Source organism: Stenella coeruleoalba, assembly GCF_951394435.1.
Source record: "Stenella coeruleoalba genome assembly, chromosome: 6".
Classification (NCBI taxonomy): domain Eukaryota; kingdom Metazoa; phylum Chordata; class Mammalia; order Artiodactyla; family Delphinidae; genus Stenella; species Stenella coeruleoalba.
The window spans coordinates 125,001,862-125,022,998 of NC_137151.1; the positions used below are offsets into that span (position 1 = coordinate 125,001,862).

At 44.8% G+C, this 21,137-nt stretch overlaps 1 protein-coding gene across 16 annotated transcripts in view; it reads left to right on the top strand.

Annotated features, from left to right (window-relative positions):
• LRRFIP1 (LRR binding FLII interacting protein 1) overlaps positions 1 to 17,268 on the top strand; it is a 142,160-nt gene extending 124,892 nt beyond the window's left edge. For 12 of the 16 annotated variants that reach the window (XM_079925074.1, XM_079925086.1, XM_079925085.1 and 9 more), the window contains 2 exons: positions 1,165 to 1,306; positions 3,197 to 8,801. In XM_079925074.1, the coding sequence (XP_079781200.1) occupies positions 1,165 to 1,306; positions 3,197 to 4,896 (1,842 nt within the window). In that variant the 3' untranslated portion in view covers positions 4,897 to 8,801. Of the gene's footprint in view, positions 1 to 1,164; positions 1,307 to 3,196; positions 8,802 to 11,098; positions 11,149 to 12,700; positions 12,819 to 13,364; positions 13,445 to 14,535; positions 14,641 to 16,464 lie in introns of those variants that run through there. The other 4 variants (XM_079925080.1, XM_079925079.1, XM_079925081.1 and 1 more) reach the window with 3 other exon arrangements.
• The last annotated feature ends 3,869 nt before the right edge of the window (positions 17,269 to 21,137 follow it).

Sequence of the window (21,137 nt, forward strand, 5' to 3'; positions counted from 1 at the left end):
GGGTTAACTGACCCCCAAAGAGACATGTGAAGTCAGTGTAGATTCCGGGGGGTGTGCCTATTGTCTTTAGATGTTTATAGGCACATCTGATCTTGGAAGCACCTCTGATTTCCAAGAGTTTTTTTGATAGGCTGTCTAAATTTTTTCTTAAACTCACCAGTAAATCCTCCAGGACATTACTCCAAGTTAGAGAGTGTATTTCTTTCTTATATTAAAGTCTCGAACATAAGGACCTCTGTAGCTGGGCAGTGGCGTGGCTGACGCTAGTTAGACGTGGAGACCCCATGGATGGTAGGAAAGTTCTGTCTGGGCCATGTCAAGGGGTCTTCAGCTGCTGGCTGGAAACTGAGTAAAATAAACCAACGGGCAGCAGCGGGGGTCAGAGCTCTGGGTGGACTCTCGACACCGTAGAAGGCGGTGTTGAGTCTAGGGGGTATGGCCACGGGCTGGCGCCTGCATCGCCAATGGAAACATCCATGTCAGCTACTTACAATGAAGGGTCAAGGCCAGAGCAGTAAGCCAGCAGGGAACAGGCTTAGAGCTCACATTCGCAGTGCTGCTTCTAGCCAGGGTGTGAGTACAGGGTTGGGAATTCCTCCAAGCAGAAGAGAAAGAGCTATGGGTGGCAGGAGCGGGTAAGGGAGGGGGTGATCCCAGGTGAGGGGGGCATCCTGGCGTTGTGAAGCGTCGCTGGGTTTAAAGTGTTTTGCTGTGTAGTGAGCACGAATTGTATTTCTTTCGAATGTCACAAACCTTCCATCCAAGTTTGATCGTTCCTCTCAGAACACGTACATATTTCTTTATCTCTGTCCTTTTAAAGAGCACAGCCGGGGTTTTAGAGGTAAAGACCACTCTGTAGTGGTTTGCTCGATGCTCTGCTTTCTGGCAGCCTGCAGTGAGAGAGGATGCCCAAGGAAGGTGTTTCGTCACCAGCACGCTAAGACGTGGATGGGAACATGTAAGGAAGGACCCTTGGAGGAAGACGTCCCAGATCAGTGTGTGTTGATAGAATATTTGCAGGGGTGCAGCCTAGCGCTCCTCTGTCTCTGTAGAGTTTTCCTCTGCTTAGGGAAAAATAGGGGTTTTCTTAATTATTATTTATAAAAGAAAGTTTAACCTAATATCACTTAGTGAGTATTACGATGAGCCTGTTTTTATTCCCAGAAACATGGAATAATCCTAAATTCAGAAGTAGCTACCAATGGAGAGACTTCAGACCCTCTAAATAATGTTGGCTACCAAGGTTCTACAAAGATGACAAAGGAAGAGTTAAATGCCCTCAAGGCAACAGGGGATGGGACGCTAGGTAAGTACTTGTTTTCCTTTGATCCTCGTGTCTTCCAGTCAGCACTGGTTCACCTTCCATGCATTGGTAGAGTTGACATAATCATCACTGATCGATTAACAATCACCCAGCATGCCCTTCGTTCTGTCACTTCATGGGAACTTCCTTGTCAAACGATGCCATCACCCACGTGTGTTGTCCAGCATGTACCTCTGTTCAGTGCTCACCACCGATGGCTTAAGACTACGTTTCTTTTGCTTCTCAAAGCTGCCAGCGAGACTGTGAATACAAGCAAAATAATCTCAAAATTAAGTGACCGTGTTGACGGTTCTGTTGTATTTGTTTTTCTTCAGTTATGTGCCAAACACGGCGTTGTGACTCATTCTGTTACAGAATTGTCAAAAGATCAGAATAGCAGAGCCGTAAAGTAAGTTAGTTGACTGTATTTGCAAGCCAGTGCTGCAGATCCCGTGCACCATTAAGCGTTTTGAGAGTCTGAAGGGCCTGTGGACAGCAGATGGACAAGTAGCCCTGGGTGTAGGTGAGATGGACGGGGAGCCCTGGGTGGTGAGTGCGGTCATTGCGGAGGGCTTTCCCTACCAGCAAGAGTCTGAAAACGTCCGCCCCTTTGTCAGAGGTGATGTTCCTTTGTATGTCACATTTTTGCTTCTGAAAGAATGTAAATTGGGAAACCCAATATATTGTAGGAATATTTTACACAGTTTTCAAATATCTGAAAAGATTCACCAGTTAATATTTGTTGTAATATACTTGGCTTTGGGATAAACCTTCTGCATGTGGTGGGCCGCCTGAAGTTGTAGCCAGCAAATAAGGCCTCGCTCACAACCATTTCCAGCTTTTCACAGTGAGGCTGAGATAAGGTCAGGGACCAAGGCTGTAGTTTCCACTTGGAAGGTTCTTCATGGACATGAAGAAACCTGTAGGCCCCAGCTTCCCAGAACTGGCTTTCCGGGAAGGTGCCTCATTACCCTGATGACTATTCAAGAAACACAGCTCTTTTCATTGTGTCAGAGTTGCTGAGGGAAGATAAACTGATGAATGTCCATCCTACCTTTATGTTCCCTACCTGAGCAGCTAGAATTTATCATGCTGCTCTTGTTCAAATATACATCTTATAAATCCTTGATAACTGTTGTGTAATGAACACTTAAAGGACTAGAAACGTCAGTTTTGTAAGTGGTCTTCGTGTGTTTTGTTGTTTTTTTTTTTTTTTTTTGCGGTACGCGGGCCTCTCACTGTTGTGGCCTCTCCCGTTGCGGAGCACAGCCTCCGGACGCGCAGGCTCAGTGGCCATGGCTCACGGGCCCAGCCGCTCCACAGCATGTGGGATCTTCCCGGACCGGGGCACAAACCCGCGTCCCCTGCATCGGCAGGCAGACTCTCAACCCCTGCGCCACCAGGGAAGCCCTGAATGTTTCTTTTAAAAATTATTTGAAAGCTGCTCTCAGAGCTGCGTGATATTCAGTGCAGTTTGACAGCTGGAAAAGTAGGAGTGGTCCCCGTGTGCATCCAGAAATGAGAATGGGGACCACGAACCTTCCGTCCTTCTGAATCCCCTCATCTTGGAGAGTGTGGCTGCCTGATCCAGAGCTCTTTCTTACTTGTTAAAACTTAACTTCACCTTTGAAAGTCAGTTCACCCCAGGTGGCACCAGCAGCCGCTCTTGCCTTTGACGTGGCGGCAGTGGCCTCCGCTGACCCAACGTTTGCTAACGCGATGGCTGCTTTGCCGCACAGAACTGGCAAAGGCTTCTGTCCGTGCGCTTCTCTGATGGCTCTCTCTCTTAGGAGCGGGGTTGGCTGGGAAAGAGAACATGTGTTTACATTGTAATGTATGTTGTGTGGTCAACCACGTCATGGGGTCCCTTCAATTTTCTCAATGGTCTTTTAGGAAGAGCCAATGAAGTGGAGGTGAAAGATGAAATGGTGGAGAATGAGGGGAAAAGAGAGATCTTGCAGAACACTGAGCAGAGACAGCACAAAGAGGACCCAGGAGAGGACTGTGTGGACACAGAGGTGTTACATCCTGGTGACAATGCCGAGGACCAGAGAGCCTCTGAAGACAGTGCCCCCTCCCCAGGAACGTTAGTAAATTCTGGGAACGAGGAACAGGTTCAAAGCCAGATTCTGGAGAACACTTCCTTCTTTGAAAGCACACAGCAGGTTGAGTCAAGTGAGGTCATAAACAGTGAACTAGATGGTGAAATCCCAGGTCCTGGGATTGGGCAGCGCGGCAGTAATGCCTTGGATACCAAAAACCAAAGTAAAGAATCTGCAGAAGAGTGGGAAAAAGAAAAACAGGAAGATTTTGAAACCAACATGGAAGAGATTAGCGTAGGACCACGTCAGGAATGTGCTCCTTTGCAAATATCTGAAGTTGGAAGGGAGAGCAGTGCAGACACTGGGGAGCAGAGTGGGAACCCCACAGAGGCTGTGCCGGAGGCAGAGCTCACTGGGTTGGGGGAGCAGGTGGGCACAGTAGCCTCAAGTCCTCCAAGGGGTATCGATGACACAGTGAGTCACCGTGAAAAGTGTGAGGTGGATGCTCCGGAAGGCTTGGACCCAAGCTCAGGGCATGATTCAGAGAAAGAACTCACCAGCCAGGAAGTAGCTGAGCCCAAGGAGGTCCCGATTCAGAGCACAGAGGTAGGTGGAGAGAACAACGAAGGGGAGGGTAACGGAAGAAAATTAAGGGATGAGAAACCCATCAAGCTGGAAGTCCAAGCCATTCCTTGTTCTCCAGAAGCCAGAAGCAGCCCTCAGGAGGTGACAGGTCCAAGTACGGTAGATGCTGAAAGCGAATCCCTAGATGTGAAAGAGCCCGATGAGGAAAAGAACGACCAACAGGGAGAGGCACCGGATTCGTCGCCCAAGAAAACGAAGAACAAGAAAAAGAAAAGCAAGAAGAAAAAATCCCCAGCGCCTGTAGAAACCAAAGAGGTTCAGAAAGAGTTAACATTTCAAAACCCAGATTTAAGTGAAGTGAACGAAGAGCAGGTCGAACTTACTGACAAAAAGCCAGTTGTAGACGCGCAAAATGAGGTCACTAAAAACCCAAAACAGGACGCCGCGGCAGGAAGCAGTGAAAACGCCGATGGTCCAGAAAATCCTAAAACTGAGTTGGATGGAGGACTTCAGCAAGACGATTATGGCGTAAACACTAAGACCAGGAAAGCAGTAGCTGATGGAGACACGTTGGATTTTGAAGATAATACAGTTCAGTCATCAGGCACCAGTGCCAGTAATAAAGAATTAGAGGAAGGGGCTAGAAAAGATGATGCTGAGGAAGACGGCACCGCTCCCAGCCGTCCTCCAGGTCCAGACAATGAGGAAGTGCCAGGCAGCGCCCTGCTCCAACATGAAGGTCCCTCGAAGGACATTAACGATGCCTGTCGAACAAAAGGCACAGGAGAGCATGTGACATCAGAAAATCGAGGCCACACAGTCAGGAAGGTTTCAGACAGCGTTAGTCTAGAAAATGATGACGTGGCACCAGCAGGCGAGGTGGGGGACTTTAATTCAGAAAGCAAGGAAGAGATGACAGGTGGACACGGGAAGGGCAGAAACAAAGAGGACTGTGCCTTGTCGTAGGTTGAGGCGGGGTCTTAGGGGGGGACCAGGACTGCACAGCAAGTCCAACTGTGAGAGACTCCACCGGTGAGACACAGAAAATGTTCTAGATTGGTATAGACGCACCGAATGCCAATCCACCAAGTTATCTAATCCTTGAAGCTGTAGACTGTTACCTGTAGATTTCTATTTCATCACTAAGGTTATCACCCAGATGAGAAGGACACTTCTCTTATTGGAGTTAGTTCTAATGGAGAGCGTTCCGAGAGCATCAAACAATAATGTACACTGTTTTATTTCTGCTTAAAATCAGCATCAAAATATTTAGCTTTGGCCTTAAGCTGATATGAATGTGCATATTCTTGACCAAATGTATCAACATCTAATTGAAGCGACCAAATAGTCTTCTGAGATTTCCGCATTATGAGTATGATTTAAATGAAGGTGTCTCATTTAAATGTATGTGCTTTCATATTTGATCTTGATATGTATAGTATAACCTGTATGGTATTTTATTTAAAAAGTACATAAACGGCCAGACAGCACATAGGTCACTGAGTGATGAGATTTGCATGTTAGGACAATAATCAATCATGTTAGGGATAGCAAATAAACATCTTACAGCACTAGGGATAGCTTACTTGCCTTTACCTCATATAAGTATTTTATCTCAGACCAATACTTTTCGATCTCATTCTTGAGGATAACTGAATTTATTTTGTAGGAGATTTTGACTTCATGACAATTATGTACCAAAGTCATTTTATGCAAAGACTTCTTTTTTTTTTTTTTAATTCTTTTCCGGAAGAGATACATGTTGTAATTGCATTTCCTACTGCAGTATTTGGCGAGGGAGAATCATTTCTAAAATTTATGTTTTTAACCTTAAAATTACTTCTCTTTCTATTTGTCTAATCATTATTCAGTAGAGCAAGACAAAAAGATGCTATTCTTGTGCAAACTTCTGATTAGACTCTAACAGGATATTTTAAATAGTCGAATCACTTGGTATCTGGCATAAATATTTTCATTTGTTGTTTTTCAGTGTATTCTTACCAGAAATTTCTTGTTTTGATCTTCCTGAACAAGATATATATTTTCTATATAAAGAAACATTTTAAAAATAATTGTAAAGTTAAATAAAAAACCATTATAGAATATTAAAATTACAGGGGAATGTACAGTTTGAATGCTGTTGACACTTTATGAGATCATATGACTTCGTATTATTGTTACAGGATATAATTGAGTGCAAAAATGACCAATACCTCAACAAAATTTGAAATAAAAACATTTTATAATTTTACAAGCCTGTGATCACTCTTGTGCTACTTGAATTCTGACTGTGGCTACATCATATCATCTTTAATCGACTCTTATCTGCTTCTGGGTTGCTAGCTCCCAATTGGGGTTCTGTGGAGGACTCATGCGTAATATCCATTGTCAGTAGTGAAGAGCTTCTCTCCCGGCGTCTAGACTGGGACTAGTGTTGGACCCTCCTTGAGTAAGATCTTTCCTCGTAGAATCTCCTGTGGTCTGTGGTTGTGATGAAGAGCCCACTTGAGAAAGGTCTCCATCTTGTTGCGTTGCTTACAGGTGCCAATGCTTATTAGAATGTTTCGAAGAGGATGATGAGAATTTCAAATAAACATTGACTATTTCTGCATAAGTGTCCTGAAGCAGAGGATAATGGGACTGATCAGTTCTCTCCACTTGTGCCATATAAATAGAAAACTATGGGGCTTGCTAGAGAATCAAGTCCAAGGGCTGCAAAGGACTTTAAAGTTGGTATCTATAACTTTAGCAAAGCTGCGTTCATACCGGAAGGTACATTGGGAACAGCTCTCCTTCCTACTGCTAAAGGCCTCTGGGGAAGTGATTCAACAGCCAAACTCACTCAGTGGTGAGATCACCAAACCATTTTAACTTCTTTCCTTTCTTTCCCATGTTATTCAACAGCACATTTAAGGGCATTACTATAGGCTTCCCATCCCTCCAGCCAGCCAGCCAGCAGTCTCAAGTGTTCATCCCTCATTTAATCAATAAACATGTAAGATCACTTCCTATATGGAAGGTGCTCTGCCCATGAACAAGCACATAGGACCCAACCTCTAGTGGAAGCAACAGAGAATTGGAAAGTCAGCAAAAAGGAAGATAAGGATTCTGAAGAACCAAACCGTCCCTGATAATCTAAGAGCCTTCATTATGCACACCAATTACTCTGCTCCGAGGGCGAGATGCTATTACGGCCCCACACAGTAATTAATGTGCACGTGAAGGCCCCTGAATTATCAAGAAATGGTTACCTTTGGTATATTCAGTGTAGGAAGGCGTGGAAGTACATAAGGCAATTTGGAAAGATCGCAGTGTCAAACAATTCAGACTCAGAAAAGAATCAAATGGTGACCTGTCAGCCCCAGCCCCAGAGGAACCTGGACCACTGAGGTTTCACTATAATGCAGGACAGAGAAAAGCATCGATCACTGATACTTTAAATCAAAAAGCTGGGGTATTTTTCAACCCCAAACCAGAGCATGGCTACTGTATGTAAAATGTTAATCTTCCTTCCAAAGTATGTAAGTATAACTATGAGTTTCTGTAAAAAATAGGGAAAGGTAACTGAGAATTTTGAATTACAGGCTATTTTATAACATACAAAGGTTGGGAAGCAGTAAAATTTTTGAAAAGAGTGTTTGAGAATGGGATATCTTGCATTGACTACTTTGTAGAACATTGAGTATTTCCAATTAATGGAAAACCTAATGACCTGAACATTTAAATTTCCACTGTCACTAGGACTCTGGAATGCTGCTTCTGGGTGTTTAGACAGCTTAGGATTCCTGTTTTCCATTGATAAGATTCCTTTTCTAGGAGACCGCCTTGTATGACATGCCACCATGGCCATCAAAACAAGGGAACACAACAGTAAGATTCATTCCAAGTGTCCGGGCTCCAGAAGCAAAGGCAGGGGCGTGTGAGCGTGCTCCGTTCAGAATATGTGCGTATCCAGTGTGCTGACCTCATACAGGGAGGACAGTCTTTCAGGAGAAAAACCTCTCGCTCTCTCCCTTTCACCCTCTCTGCCCCTCTTACATCAAAGACGAACGAATTTTTTGAGACATGAAAGGCTTCAGCTGTTCGGCTGACCTGAAGCAGCAGCTGCTGTAGGGAGTTGCCATCTGTACAGACCTCTTGAGCAGCCTGTCCCTGTTCTGCCTTTTACCGGAAGCAGGGGCGATCCTGGCATGGGAGGCTAGCCCTGGGGAAGTTGAAAACTGACCACATGGATTATAATCAAATTAAGTCAGTGCAAGGAGGGAGCAGAGAAAGGACCACACTCAGTGGATTTCTTGAGATGTCAATCTTCTGATCATTAGCTTTGCGAATATGGAGGGAGGCGACTTTCTCTGCAACGGGGAGAGGAGGCCTGAGGCCCAGGATTGGGTGAAATTAACCCACAGAACGAAAATTATCCTCCTGATAATATATTATTATGAGTAAGCTACTTACCCTTACCGTGTCTCATTTTACTCTCGGAAATTGGGGTTAGAACCTGCCTTTGAGAGTGGCGGTGTGGATCAGACCCAGTAAAGCACGGGAGAGTAAGTGCTGAGTGACCATGGTTGTTGCTGGTGGTTGACCTTCGCAGCCGGGACAGACGCAGTCACAACACGCAAGCCCCTCTGGAGCGGGGCTGGGGGTCCTGGGGCTGGCTTGCTGCCCCTGTGACGGTCTGTATGGCCTCGCCACCTTTCTTGTTTCTTGTTTCACGGGTCTCTCAAGTTCACACCAGAAAGTGTGGTGGAGTTTAATATATAAAAAACAGATTTTTAAAAAATGTAATCCTTTAACAATGTTACTAAAATAACTTTAATTGCCAATTGATTTTAACTTCCCAGTGTAAAATAAAACTCTGAGTTCGAGACAGTGTGACTTTATTTTCTTTAATGCTTATCGTTTGGGTGTTAGAGACCAACGGTGAGCAGGGCTGCTTAGTGAGTAGAGGTTTGCAGCACTCCTGATCAGTACCACAGTAATTACCAGTCATGCGTCACTGTTCACGTCACAGGTTAGACTTGTTGACTTTTAAGACTGTAAAAAAAGCAGGACTCATTTTCATTTCTCTTTTGAATTTTTTTTATTGCAGTATAGTTGATTTACAATATTATGTTCGTTTCAGGTGTATAACATAGTGGTTCAATATTTTTATAGATTACACTCTATTTAAAGTTATTATAATATAGTGACTATATTTCCTGTGCTGTACAATATACCCCTGTAGCTTATTTATTTTATACATAGTAGTTTGTACCTCTTAATCCTCTGTTCCATCTTGCCCCTCCCTCCTTCCCTCTCCCCACTGGTAACCACTAGTTACCATCTGTGAGTCTGTTTCTGTTTCGTTATATTCATTCGTTTGTTCTATTTTTCAAATTCTACATATAAGTGATAACATATACTGTCTGTCTTTCTCTGACTTATTTCAGTGCTTATTTTCTTTATGTCAAACAACTTTGCTTCTTTCTTTTTTCCAGTTTCCTGAAACTATTTAATCTTCTCCACTTCTGCTTTAAAATTTCTCTTCCTTAAAAGTTCCATTTGTCTCTCTCCATTTTTCATATTTTCCCTATAAGACTCAAGGTCAGATTGCTCTTGTTTTTTATTGTTAGCACTATTATTGCATTTTAACTTTTTTTTTTACTTGCTGTCTAAGATATTTGAAGTCTTCTAATAGAAAAATAATAATAAAATTGTAAATAGATATGTGAGCCTCAAATCACTTTCTGATATATTCAGTGTTTCTTATGATGCCTGTGGTTTTTGTATATAGGAATATAAAATATACAAGATAAAATGAAAAGTGATATTGAATAAGAGAGCCAGGTTTTCAATTTATTTTTCATTTTTGTTTCAGTGTTGGGTGCATTTATGGAAGGGACAGAATAAAACATCTGTCAGAAGCAGTTTGTATGTAAATTAAAATGGAACTCAAAAGGATTATAAATGTATCTTATACGTAACATTTTCTGTTTTCATTTATGTTGTTATTGTGCCTTTAAAATAGCAATTTAGGATGTTTGGAAAAACAATTAGCGCAAACACGTAACTTGGATTAGAACGTGGATAGATGATTTTTTTTTTAATGAAAACAAAGGTGCACTTTGTATGCATTATTTCCATTTCACACGGCTAATCAAAACCTGGGCGGTGTGAGAGCACTGCCGCCTCGGGAAGAAGAGCCAGGCCAGGAGTCCGGTCCGACTCAGAGGGCTGTGTTTAGGAAAACAGTGGGTGCAGGGGTTAGGGGTGCAGCCCTGGGGCCTTAGGAAAGCTGCTGGGCCTGGGTCCTCATCTGTAGAAGAGGGACGTGGCAGCACTGCCCGCCTGGAGGGCTTCGCGGGAGGTGGTGTGAGCGACTGGGACAGTGCCTGGCACACAGTGAGGGCACAGCACACAGGAGCACCCACCACCATCACGTCATCCTGATTTTGCCCTGAAACTGGTGTAGGATTTTGCCCCTAAAATCCTCCCTGGGTCTTGGTTTCCTCTCTGTGCTCTGGAGAATGTATTACTCAACGCCCCTTCAGAGAGTTGTTTGGGGGATTTCTAGGTGCTTACGTGTATGCAAACTTCTGTATCTGGGGTGGGAAGAATGACAGAAACCTAAGTTATTACTGCATTCTTCCTCAAAAGAATAGCAACAAAGTGGGTTACCGGAGGTGCTGTCAGGACACTTAGGGTTCGTAAGGAGAGTCAGAACTCTGACACTGGTGAGTCTTTGAGAGAAATAAGGAAGATCAACGCTCGTGGGATGGAAACTTGGAAAGTCAAGGCTAACGAAAATGCTGGTGATATTTGATCCCGATTCTCAGTGTGTTTGTACCTTGCTAATGATGTTAAACCGTGAAGCCTTGTGAGATCTTGTGTTGCAGTGTGGTTTGGCCCTAGAGCTCTTGCATGCTAACCCAGAGTAGAAGATTAGCCTGTTTGCATGCAGCCGGATGCTGCCCTGACGAGACAAGCATGTGTGGGAGGTTGATGCAGTTCACCCCCTTGGCTGAATTCCTCCCCCGTCCTGTCTGTGGCCTCATTCGCCGTGGTACGTGTATAATACCTTCATCATCAGTTTCACTAACCCCAATGCTCCTTCTTCAGTTTAGCAATCTGCTGAAAGGGGCAGTCCATGGAGTCACCTAAACCTGTATCTTTCTGATTTCTTTAGATATTAGGTTGAAAAAGCTCATTGATGAACGGGAATGCTTATTGGAACAGGTAACGATCTTTTTATTACTTTCCGAGTTCTGGAAAACGGGGCACCTGAAACCGGGAACCTTCCCATTCTAGCTTCTTGCTTCATCAGGAAACCCCTGATGCATCGTGGCTGAAAATAATTACCAAGCCAGCCAGTGTTCTTAATGTTCTTATCCAAGTAAAACGTTAGAAATCCTATCAGATTTCGAGAGATTGTCCCAAAGATTCAAGGCCAGGGTCTGAGTGTGGTACATGCTACATGGATTGCTGCTTCCAATAAAGATTTATGTAGAAGGCCTAGATTAAGCATTGAGAGGCAAGGGTGTTCCCCAGACATTCCAACACCCTTCCTCTTCCGCTGGCCTGTAAAAGTCAGTTTTGTAATCCCTCAGTGGTCAGCACACCTGTCCAGCAGGTATTTCTTTGTTACAGCTGATCCAAGTTGTTTTCACTATAGTTTACCTTCCTTGACCTCTTCTACCTCAAGAAATGCTACACAGTTGTCCTGTTTGGTCTTTTTCATATGCAGGGCAGTATTAAATTATTCCACAATCACTTTCTAAGGAAGCTCGATTTTTCTCATTTTCCCGCGTAAGCCTAATCAAAGGTATTTGCCTCGCTTTTTGCAAGATTTGAAGATTTCTTTCAAAATTGGGCTAAGGCACTAAATGTGGTGGGAGGATTCTCATGAAGTGCCTGTGATCTTTTAAAAACACGTGTCCATGGTAACTCTGTACTTGTTTTCTTAGAGCAGCGCGCACCGATGGTTTGTATGTCACGGGGGTCTGCTCTGTTCCTGTCGGTGTGTGGGGGGACTTCCAACAAGTCCGCAGAGATTAGAGGTTACCAGAACGAGGGCTGGGAGACACCCCATTACATAGCAGAAGATTCTACAGTCACGGCTGCTAACTGCCATTCCAGCTACTCTGTGTGCGTGTGTCTCTCTCAGAGGGAAGAAAGCTATGTAGAGACCAGCTCTCCGCAGGTGGCAAACCTACAACCTGTTTGGGTTCCGCTGGGGACAGCACTGCTGTGCCTGGAAGGCTCCAGGTGGCCCTTCCTGGCTTTTGAGTGAATAAAGCAAAGGTGGATCGTGTACTGATTTATGAACTTGTAGATAAACACTCAGAACCGTTTTTACGGAAAATCTCCTCCTGAATTCGAGAGGAACTTCAACCTTAGAAATAACTTCTCGCCCAGAGTTACAAAACAATGCATGCCTGTTACAGTAAATAGAATTCCATTTTCATCCTGTATACTACTAGTACTTTCTAAGAAGAGTACTGACTGGCACAAGGTTTTTCATTTATTTATTTGGGTTTGTTCCTTTATGAAACGGCAGAGGCTCCCCCATCTTCCTGGTGGCTCGTAATGTCTTACTACATTTCTCTCCCGCTTCATTACGGAACCCCTGTCTCTCTGGCCCCTTCGAGACACACAGAATAACTGCAAGGCAACATCGGATCGTGCTTAGTGGGTGTGGGCTTTTACGTGACATGCAGCTTCCTTTCTCACAGGCTCTCATCTCATTTAGAATCGAGAAATTAACGATTTTATTGGTGGATGTTTGCAGATTAAGAAACTCAAAGGGCAGCTGGAAGAGAGACAGAGGAATATCAGATTAGACAGTCTGCACCCGGAAGATGGGGTCTTACAAAACGGGACGGACGTGCACGTGATGGATCTGCAAAGTAAATGTCAATCCTCCTGTAGAAGAAATCCCTTTGCCATGCGCGATTTTTATTGTACTAATGCGGGAGGAGAAAAACTGTCGTGGCAAGGAACGGCCGGTGTTCCCAACGTCCCCCCAAAAGCCCTGAGTACAGAAGCACAAAGATGTTTCCTTGTGGGCTAGAACAAGGATGGGCAGGTGGGCAGAGCAAGGATGTTTCTGTCTGAGCCTAAGAAACAGAACAGGTGACCCAAAACATACACCAAGGTACCACCAGCTGACGTGCGCTAGAAACCACGTTTACTACGCTGAATACAGTCTTTGGATCTGCCGATTGTATGGGGAGATCGGAAGGTATTTTTCCGTGCCAGGAGACTAGAAGGCGGCTTACGGGGACAAAAGCAGGCCCACTCTCTCTCCCCTTCCCCCTTCCCCCTACCATTTCTTTGCCTTCTTTGCTCAAGGGCGACGATTATAAAGTAAGGGCTTGGTTCCCAGTAACCATTGTTTTAACATTTTCAAAGCCCAAGAGCTTAACAGATTTTCCTTCTCTTTCAACCTTTAGGGGATGCCAACAGACAGATCAGCGACCTCAAATTTAAACTTGCAAAATCTGAGCAAGAGATAACTGCATTAGAACAAAATGTACGTGCACACTTGTACGCAATCACTGGCCGCCCGACTGAGGATTAACTGAAGTTTTATTTGCTAGAAAGGCTTGAAGGCTGAGGACAAAAAGAAGCAGAGAATTTTAGAACCAAAAAAAGGTCCTAAGGGGGGTAAACAAGGCAGCAAGTCTCTCCGTGTATTTCCTACAAGGAGAGGACGTGGGGAGGGAGAGGTCATAACTAGTATCTGGGCTGTTATAATCGATACTAATCCTTTATAGACAAAGTTAGTTGCAGAAAGTACCTAATGTGGTTAGGGTTTTTTTTGACAGTTTGTTTTAAAAAAAAAAAAAAAAAATCGGTTAATTACAAAACGCTTCATGCAGGGATGTCCCTTTTGCCTGGATTTTCCCTCTTTCCATCCCAGCCCAGCAGCTCGCTCTGGTCCCTAGATTTGGGGCACTCATGCCTCCAGCGTGCTGGGCCCTGGGACAGACTGTGTCCTAACCGAAGGGAGAGATACAAGCAGGTACTCTTGCCCCCTCCATTGTGGGTATATGTGGCTGGAACTTTCTGGAATTTTTGTAGAGACGAAGATGAGAAGCGCACCTAGAAAGCGATGCGTGTTCGGAAGCACGCCTTTGAGGGCAGGCTGAGTCTCTGGCCGCAGATGCCACCGCAGAGCCGCCTTCCGTCACCCCCCGCTCTCTGAGTTCCTTGCCTCTCTCCTCCCTTTCCTGATTCCCCACCCCCCAACCCCGGGAGAGATTAGACTGGAGCTGAGGTCCTGGTGGAGCCGTTGCCTCACCAGCCTGGTTCTGCAGGATCGACCCACATCGGGGAGAGATGGTGTCATGGGGTCTGCATGGCGGGAACCACACTTGGGACAAGGGTCAGGGAGGAAATGAGTCCCTGATAGGTGTCAGTACTGGCTTGCTTATAAATATGAACAAATAGCTTGCGTGGCTAGAACCTACGTAATAGTCCCAAATGCTAGATCATAACTATTGTCATGGTGTTTTCTCTCATTTTATCAAGTTATACCTTTTGATCTCAAATATAGTAAAGCAATCGGGGAAAGAACACAGGCCCATCAACTTATACACATGATTTCTCCTCTCCTCTCAGGTCATAAGGTTAGAAAGCCAAGTATCACGTTATAAACTGGCTGCTGAAAATGCTGAAAAGATAGAAGATGAACTTAAGGCTGAAAAACGGAAACTTCAAAGAGAGGTAAATTTTCTAGGCTATTTCTAGGAAAAGAATGGGTAATGCTATTCTAGTTGGGAGAGCAGAGGGAGGGTTTACCGCCGGGAAATCTGCGGCCGAATCATTCATTGTCACATCTGCCCAAACCTCTCTGAAGGGCTGTGCTCACACCGTAAAGGAAATTGTAGTTCAGCCAATTAGGAGCTCAGGGCCAGAATCACCTGTCAGTGGTTTTTCTGTCTACGGTGATTGCAACTATCATGCCACCATCTTCCGGCTTCTGCTAAGAAATCTGTCATTCTAACTCCTTTTAGGTGATCTTTTTCTTTTTACCCCTCTCTAGCTGCTCTTTCATTCTCTTTGCCTTTGACTTTATACACTTCACTCTAATGTGTTAATATGTGGCTTTACTGCTATTTGTTCTGCTGGGGATATGTTGTGTTTCTTTGATCTGTGAGGTCTTTTTTCTAAATAAATTTTGGAAAATTTTCAACCACGATCTCCTTCAGTAACTCCTCTTCCCTAGACTCCACCTTCCCCCTGGGACTCTGATCAGAGGATACCAGATCTTCTCACGGACCCTCTGCATTTCTCTACCATCTGTCTTTTCCGTTCCCCATCTCCTTACCTCCCAACGTTGCATAATGTACAGTTTTTGTAGATCTTCCATTTCACCTCCTTTCGTTTCGTATTCTCATTCCTGATTGTTTCTTGTTTTGGTTCCTTTGTTGATTGTATCCTTATTTCTTTAACGATTTCATACACAGCTATTCTGCTTTCCACACTGAGGACTGAAACATGTTCAGTCTTTGGGGTCTATTTCTGTTGTTTATTGCTTCTGTTGACTCAAATGGTTTGTCCCACCATGTGTTTGGTGTTTTATGAGATTATGCTTGATTTGAATTTAGATACTTGAATTTATACTCCAGGCCTGACTTGGGGAAATTTCTACAAAAAGGGCTTCTGCTTCTGCCTCTGCTGGTGAAAGGCAGGGCAGGGCCGTTTAACCTGTCTCAGGACCCCGCCCACCCTCCTGGAGGGTTTTGGATCAGAAGCAGAACTGCAGACTCTGTTCTAATGATGCATGTCTCCACAAGCACAGGGCTGTGAACCCCCGCCTTAGGGCACCTCCACTCTGCCTCACTGCCTGCAGTCCGTGCAGCTCCCTGCTGATGTGGCTCCTGCTGTGCCCCCCAGGCTCTGTGCCCCCCAGGCTCTGTGCCCCCCTGGTTCCCGGGCACGGTCATCCTGGCCTCAGCCATTCCCACTTCGGTTTCTGGCTGCAGAGCCCTAGCAGCCAGCTGCCCGGGGCTGTGGGGATCACCTCCTCCAGCTGGTCTGGCTCAGCGCTTGTTTGTTCGTTTGCCTCACCTTCCGTGAGACCGTCACCATCCCCAAGACTGTGCCCTGTCTGGGGTCTAGCTATTTCAGAAGAGGAAGATTCCCTAGTTACTCATGAGGCCAGAATCTTGTGCCTTGTGTTCCTTTTTAAATTAGGAAATATACGTGGGCTTCCCTGGTGGCGCAGTGGTTGAGAGTCCGCCTGCCGATGCAGGGGACGCGGGTTCGTGCCCCGGTCCGGGAATATCCCACATGCCGCGGAGCGGCTGGGCCCGTGAGCCATGGCCGCTGAGCCTGCGCGTCCGGAGCCTGTGCTCCGCAACGGGAGAGGCCACAGCAGTGAGACGCCCGCGTGCCGCAAAAAAAAAAAAAAAAAGAAAGAAAGAAATACACGTATACACACGTGTAGGTATATGTGTATTTTTAGAGTCTCGGTGGGTCTGGGTCGTCATTTGTTTGTCAGTAGGCTTGGAATCCAAGCTCACTGCCTTTTGCCTTGATTTCCAGCTTCGCTCTGCATTGGACAAAACAGAAGAGCTCGAGGTGAGCAACGGCCACTTAGTGAAGCGCCTGGAAAAAATGAAAGCCAACAGGAGTGTCCTCTTGTCCCAGCAGTAAAGGCCAGCTCTGAACAGGAAATGATTGGGTGGATGGAGAGCATTGTTTCGCGCGCTGTTCTGTTGCTGTCTGGGAGCACTGCTTCTTCCCCTGCTTCCGAGAGAACACCCCTGGGGAGCACCCGGCTCGGCCCCGGGACCCCCAGCAGCAACCAGATGCCTCTGTCTGCAGACCGCAACCGGGGCTGGGGCGGCCGCTCCGAACCTGCAGGCCATTTAATAAGCACACGGGGCCGTGGAGCTCTGTTTCCGACGGTGCGGCAGCCTCTTCACGCCATTTAAAATGGTGATCAAAGTAAAGATGAAAGTGGGACTTGAGTTTTCTTTTCATGTGTCTTGCTGAACATTAAGGGGAAACGTTTCAGTGTTGGGACTTCCTTTTGTGGCAGAATCTACAATTTGAGCGACTTCAGTAGTATCTCTTAGTCTACGCTTTTCACACACAAAACACTGTGGAACCACAAGCCATTACCAAGCAAAACTCTTTCACTAGAAACAAGGGGGATGGTCTAGAAGTAAAAGTGACCTTAAGAAGACTCTTTACAGGCAACAATGAAGCTTTTCTAAGGGATTTTTGCATCAGTTCAATCAAAAGAATACTTTTTTCCAGAGTAATTAGGCAACAGCTTCACTGAAAATGACCGCTTTTCATTCGCATTATTGAATCCTTCTGTTTGGAATTGAAGTTGTTAACTTCTTTTAAAGAGTGTACTATTGGAAAAATTAAAAAATGAAATGTTGAAAGACTTCAATATGGTTTTTATTTTTTCCCACTGAGAAAGAAGCTTTATTTCATACTAATTGTTCTCTCTATTTTGGATCATCTTTTTCTTTTTTTAGCGTATCAAATCAATGCACTTTTCTTTCTCTATTTAAAAAAGAAGGTGTATTCACAGTGAATAAGAATAGAACACTTATAAGAATCAGCAGTCTTAGAATAAAAAGTAAACTGAAGAAGTGACAGACCAGAGTAGAGGCAGTAACTCCAAGGACAAAAGTAAAGGACGTTGGGCTACTTGCTGATTCTCAGTTACTCTTTTGTATACGTTGGGTTTCACTTAAGGCTGGTTCAGCCGGCCAGCTTTTCAGGATATTAGCAAGTGCAAACCAAGATGACATCGTCCATAACTATACCCATTGTGGACTGCTAGACATGAATTGGAATATATAATTATTCCATCTTTCTTAATTATATATAATTAAGAAAACATTCCCAGCAGAGTGCTAGAGGTCACGAAGTTCCGTCCCCCAGCACTGTCTGGATCTGGGATACGCAAAGCTACATTTCACTGGGTAAGAGAAATTCGGTCTCCTTGTGCCGAGGATATTCAGATCTTCTTGAGTGTTCCATAGATAAAACTATCCAATCACTAATCCACACGTCAGTGCCACAGACGTGCTATAGCTGCTGCATATTCAAAAAACAATGCTTGTATGTGGAAACCTACTCTGCATTCATCCCAGGACAGCTCCAACTCCCCACAGGTTTCTATATTTACCTAAGATTTGTTAGAACAAATTTTAGGATGATTGGTTTCAAAAGACTTAGTTTGAAATTCTACTTAATGAGCATTAAACGTTCCAAGTTGTTTCAAGAATGCAGTGTATCGGTCCGCTCCAAAAACAGAAACCACCCAGTAATTGGAACAGGGAAAGTGTAATATAAAGAATGATTAACTCATAATAGGGGATTAACTACTACGGATGAAAGAGGATCTAAAGAACCCGAGAATGCGACAAAGTGGGACTGAGACCTCATTGGAGGGGTTGGGGCCACTACCCACTAGGGGCAGACAAGTTACAGGGTGACAGAGGGCTGACATCAGGAGACAGGAAAACTTGGGCCGAGACTGGGAGAAATTTTGGTTGCGGGTCGCACCACCGGGTGACCTGAATTGCTCACCACAGGTGCCCCGCAAACAAGGAGGAAGAAAGCACGACAGAAGGAACCAGAAAGAGGAGCTCCTGCAGTGACACTTCCTGCAGTGTCCTTCCAGCCAGCAGAAGAGAAACGTTTACTTCATTGTCTTACCTCTAATGTTCCTTCCACGACATCTTAATACAAACTTGCTTAACCGGTGAAACACCCATCTGGCTCACAAATAACACTAATGACAGCAAACACTTGTATATCATTTAGACATGCCTGGCAGGTAGGTAGATGCATGTTTTCACTCATTTGATTTTCATGAAAGCCCTAGAGAGGTAGATGCTGTTATTAAATCCGTATCACCGATGAGGAAACCAGAGCCTGGGGAATCTCACAGCTGGTGAAGAAGCGACTCTTGCTTGTCTCGCCAGCCCTGGGAAGATGGTATTTCTCAAACCAGTGGCTCTGAAGGAAGTCAGACCTTCAGTTTGGTACCTCTTGTGCCAATCCTTGCAGACACGGCAAATCCACGTTGCACAAACTTCCTCATCCAGAGGAAGCTAGAACACAATTTTTAAATTCATTTCATAGAATAAAACTTTTCCTGTGGCTATTGGGAATTTGCTGCTGGCTTTTTTCATCCCTGTAACCCAGCGTTTCTCAGCCTCACACCCCTGGCGTCCGGGGCCACATCACTCCTGGGTGCTGGGTGTCTGTCCTGAGCATCGTAGGATGTAAAGCAGCATCCCTAGATATTAAAGGAAAGAGTATCAAAGAATTTGCGGACATATTTTTTAAACCAGCATACTATGTATTTGCTGAAAATTTCTCTTAATATTGTCAGCTTTATCTTTAAACTTTTTTTTTTTTTTTTGTGGTACGCGGGCCTCTCACTGCTGTGGCCTCTCCCGTCGCGGAGCACAGGCTCTGGACACGCAGGCTCAGCGGCCATGGCTCACGGGCCCAGCCACTCTGCGGCATGTGGGATCCTCCCGGACAGGGGCACGAACCCGTGTCCCCTGCATCGGCAGGCGGACTCTCAACCACCGCGCCACCAGGGAAGCCCTTTAAACATTTTTTATGTAACAAAGCACGCTTTCATTTTGCTCTTCCCAGAAAACTGAAATCAATATTCATCATGAAATTCACACCACACCTCCTCCCAGTCTCTTTTTTCTTTACTTTTTCAGTCACAGCACTAGCTTCTGCATGTCCACTCGATGCTGCATCAGTAGCACGTCTTTGTTTTAAATCTAAGTGTGTCCATGCTTATTTTAGAATTAGAAAAATAATTTAAGTATAATTAAAACAAACAGGGACTTCCCTGGTGGTCCAGTGGTTAAGACTCTGCCCTTCCACTGCAGGGCACGCGGGTTCGATCCCTCTTCAGGGAACTAAGATCCCACATGCTACATGGTGTGGCCGAAAAATAAAAAAATAATTTAAAAAACCTAAGCGTTTCAATTTACTTACCAAATATGATTTAATATGTATGAATGTAACTGATGCTCTCTGCATGAAATAGTCAAATAAACACACTGAAATATTATAGGAGCACCTAGAAAAAAATCATTCGCACAGAATCAATCTCTTGACACCAAGCAGATGGGCTCATGTGTAATAATAGAAACGACCCCCGTGCCTGAGATGCACACTACAGCGTAACAGTAAGATCTTACCTGATGCAACAGTGAGAGTGAAATGTAGTCCTACAGAAACAGTAAGTCAAAGAGGAGGGCTTAGGAGTTCCACTTAGGCCACATCAGGCTTGCAAAGCTAATGAAACATAAGGACAGTTGCGCCGTAGAGCAGTGAGGTGCTTTCCCGACCATCCTATTTAAAATTGCCAGCCCTCAACAATTCCCGTTCCCTTTTCTGATTCATTTCTCTCAAATTATCACTGTCTATCACACAAGAGATTTTGTTTTATTTACCATCTCTCATCCTCCACTGGAAGGCATCCTGCATCCCTCCAGGATGGCAGAGAACTGAGTGTGGAACTTGCGGAAGAGACCCAGGTTGGAGGTGTAGATTTGGGAGTCATCAGCAAAGAGGGGATTTTCTAGTCTTGGGACTAGACTTGCCTAGGGAGAAAGTGTAAATAATTAGAGGGCACAGGAAGAGCCAAAAACAACCCGACAGGGGTTGGGTGAAGGAGGAGAGCCCAGCAAAGGGCATTGAGGAGCATCAGGAAAGGGTTACTTAATGAGAGGTTACAAAAGACAATAAACAGAGTATAGAAATACAAAATCCCGTTCAGCTTACAAAGCCAGGTCTCCTGATACAAACTGAATTCCTTGTCCCTCTCCCACTCCCCAGCCCCAGCTGCATGATTCTCTTCCCCAGATTCTTACCGCTACAAAGGCAGCATCAGTCGTGCCACCAGCCTAGTCTGAAGCCCACGTGTTATTTTTGACCCCTTCCTCTCCCTCACCCACCTCCACTCTGATCTCAAGCACACAGATCTATCAATTCTACTTACTAAAGACCTCACAAATCCATCCGTTTCCCCATCACCATAGCTATTCCTCTGGACCAGGCCATTATCATTGGCAAACTACCCTTGCCTGGCCTTCTCTGTTCAGTGCTCTTCACATCTCCAATCTATTAGAGTAAAATTTTTTAAAATCTGATTATGTCACTACCTCCCCTACATCTACAATCATATTTAATCTTTGCAATAATCCATTGAG